Source organism: Molossus molossus, unplaced genomic scaffold, assembly GCF_014108415.1.
Source record: "Molossus molossus isolate mMolMol1 unplaced genomic scaffold, mMolMol1.p scaffold_m16_p_13, whole genome shotgun sequence".
NCBI classification, from domain to species: domain Eukaryota; kingdom Metazoa; phylum Chordata; class Mammalia; order Chiroptera; family Molossidae; genus Molossus; species Molossus molossus.
In genome coordinates, this window is record NW_023425348.1 from 83,983,105 (window position 1) to 83,985,924 (window position 2,820).

Below are 2,820 nucleotides of genomic sequence, written 5' to 3' on the forward strand. Positions count from 1 at the left end.
AAGAAATATTTGTGTTATTGTGGCAATAACAAGCTGCCACATATACACCACCAGGGTGTAATATTATAATGCATCATAAGATCCAGAAGAAGGTATGTTTGATTGTAAATGGTTTTTTCCCAAACGGGGTAATTTAAAATGATGATATTCCATAGAGATTAATTATTATTTATGTTACATCACACATTGTTCTAGTTTACTGTTTATATATTTTTGTTATACCATAGAAATTAATAACTGATTTGCAACTTGAGGGCCCCATTCCCCAGGAGCTTAAATTATAGTAGAAGTCTCTAGTTGTACACTAGACTAGTCCTAACGTGGTCACTGCCATGGAGGAAATGTCTGTCTTTCAGGTTTGTTAGCTGAAACTAAGTTCTGGCTCCTTGAAAATTAAAATGCATATATCTTCCCAGAAAACATTATTTTCAAGCTGTAACTAACTAACTTGTCTTCTCATTAGAGAATGATTTCACAGACCATAATCCTGTGCACTTACTGTTTCAAATGTTTTTGCCTTGTAGTCTTGAGAGATGGTTGGTGGTGAAATGAGGACAGTTTCATCTGGAACACCAAACGCTGATGTGTATGAAAGAATACAGAGTAAACAAATGGTAGTCTCTTTCTCATGCTTTGCTATTTTGTGTCATACTGCTTTTCGTCATGAAATCTAAAATTTATGACCATGGAGGAACTCCCTAATTCTTTTTTTTATATTAATAGAGTTACTTTTATAATTATTTTTAATTAAATTTATTGGGGTGACATTGGTTACTAAGATTATATAGGCTTCAAGTGTAGATTTCTATGATACTTCATTTGCTTATTGCATTGTGTGCCCACCATCCAAAGTCAGGTCATCTTCTGTCACCACGTACTTGACTCCCTTTACCCTCTACCACTCACCCACAACCTTCCCTCTGGCAAATTGTCAGGACCTGAGGAATATCTCTGTTCATTAAATGAGGTCTTTAAGCTTTGTTTTGGGTTTACCATAAACCAGTTTCTTATTATCAGCCTACAACACAAAAAGAATTTTTTCCAGGTTGATTTCCTGGCTTAACTCTTGAGTGGGCAAATAATTCAGCATTTTGGAGTGATTTTTTTTGGTCAAGTAATGAGGAAACCACAACTTCAGGAAGGTGGTTAGCACCCACTTTAAAATTAGCTCAAGGTATGGAGAAAATATCAGGTTGTGTTTTCAGTCCAGAATCTCTTCACTCAATTGCCAATGCATATATGTTTAGTATGTCATGGGCATAAGATAAAGAATACAATTCTTTAATTCCTTATGCCTTTTCTTCTAGGACAGGTGTGAATGGATGTAGTTTTTCACAATTTTGTGAATGTGATTCATATATTGTATTAAAATCTCACATTAAAATATAGGAGAGCTTTGATTGCTGTCAGGATTAAGTCTTCTTACATAAGCAGCCTAATTATTTTCCAGAAAAATTTATAGAAAAGTTTCATCTTCTTGAATCCTTATTAGCATAGGTCATAACTAGCATAATTGATTAAACCTCTTTGTTAATTATATCTGAAAATAATCATTGTAATTTTGTATTTTAATTTTCTTTTCCATAATTCCCAATTTAAAGGGTTTTCATGGAGTCACAAATATAAAAAATTAGTCACCTCAAAATTGGGGTTGTGAAGAACTTTGTCTGCTTCAAATTTATGTTTTTTGACAGATTCAACTAAAAAAGTATATATTTCACAGAATCACAGTAGGTGTAACCCTTGTGGACAGAGTACTTTCTTCCAGCGAACAGGAGTTAATTTTGTGTGACTGATGTGTGTCATTAAATCTGCTTTGAACCATTGAACTTCCACTGATCATCTCAATATATTGTGATCAATAAAGGTTGGAATCATTGGGCATTTCTGGAGATGTTTAAGTCAATTTTGATCAATGGGACCCACTAGACAATTAATACTTTTAATTATAGGATAATTTGATTTCTATCATACCTAATAAATACACTGCTTCATAGATACCAATGTTATGTTCTTCTGTAGTTATTTACCCATCGTTGTCCTCCTCTTTTTGTCTTTCTAGAAGCAACACAAAACTTATCATTTGGTTTCCCAACCTGACATATAGTGGAAATGGGGGAGGAGAATTGCACTTCTGTGACAGAGTTCATTCTTCTTGGATTAACAGATGTCCCTGAGCTGAGAGTATTTCTTTTCATGGTGTTCCTTCTGATCTATGGAGTCACAGTTTGGGGCAACCTGGGCATGATGGCACTGATTCAGGTCAGCTCTCGACTTCACACTCCCATGTACTTTTTCCTCAGCCACCTGTCCTTTGTGGATTTCTGTTACTCCACGATCATCGTGCCAAAGATGCTAGCCAATATCTTAAACGAAGACAAAGCCATCACCTTCCTGGGATGCATGGTGCAGTTTTACTTGTTTTGCACGTGTGTGGTAACTGAGGTCTTCCTGCTGGCCGTGATGGCCTATGACCGCTTTGTGGCCATCTGTAACCCACTGCTGTACATGGTCACCATGTCCCAGAATCTCTGTGTAGAGCTGGTGTCTTGCTGCTACCTCGGTGGGACTGTGTGTTCTCTGATTCACTTGTGTTTAGCTCTTGAGATCCCATCCTACAGATCGAATGTGATTAACCATTTCTTTTGTGATCTGCCCCCTCTCTTATCTCTTGCTTGCTCTGATGTCACTGTGAATGAACTGTTGCTATTCATTGTGGCCTCTTTCAATGAGTTCACCACTATTGTGATCATCCTCACCTCCTATTTGTTTATTCTCATCACCATCCTGAGGATGCGCTCTGCAGAGGGTAGACGCAAA

The 2,820-nt window shown here is 36.8% G+C and overlaps 1 protein-coding gene across 1 annotated transcript in view; it reads left to right on the forward strand.

Annotated features, from left to right (window-relative positions):
• The first annotated feature begins 2,112 nt into the window (after positions 1-2,112).
• LOC118628671 (olfactory receptor 5L1-like) overlaps positions 2,113-2,820 on the forward strand; it is a 162,848-nt gene continuing 162,140 nt past the window's right edge. The window contains exon 1 of the mRNA XM_036259614.1: positions 2,113-2,815. Coding sequence (XP_036115507.1) covers positions 2,113-2,815 — 703 coding nt within the window. The remainder of the gene's footprint in view (positions 2,816-2,820) is intronic.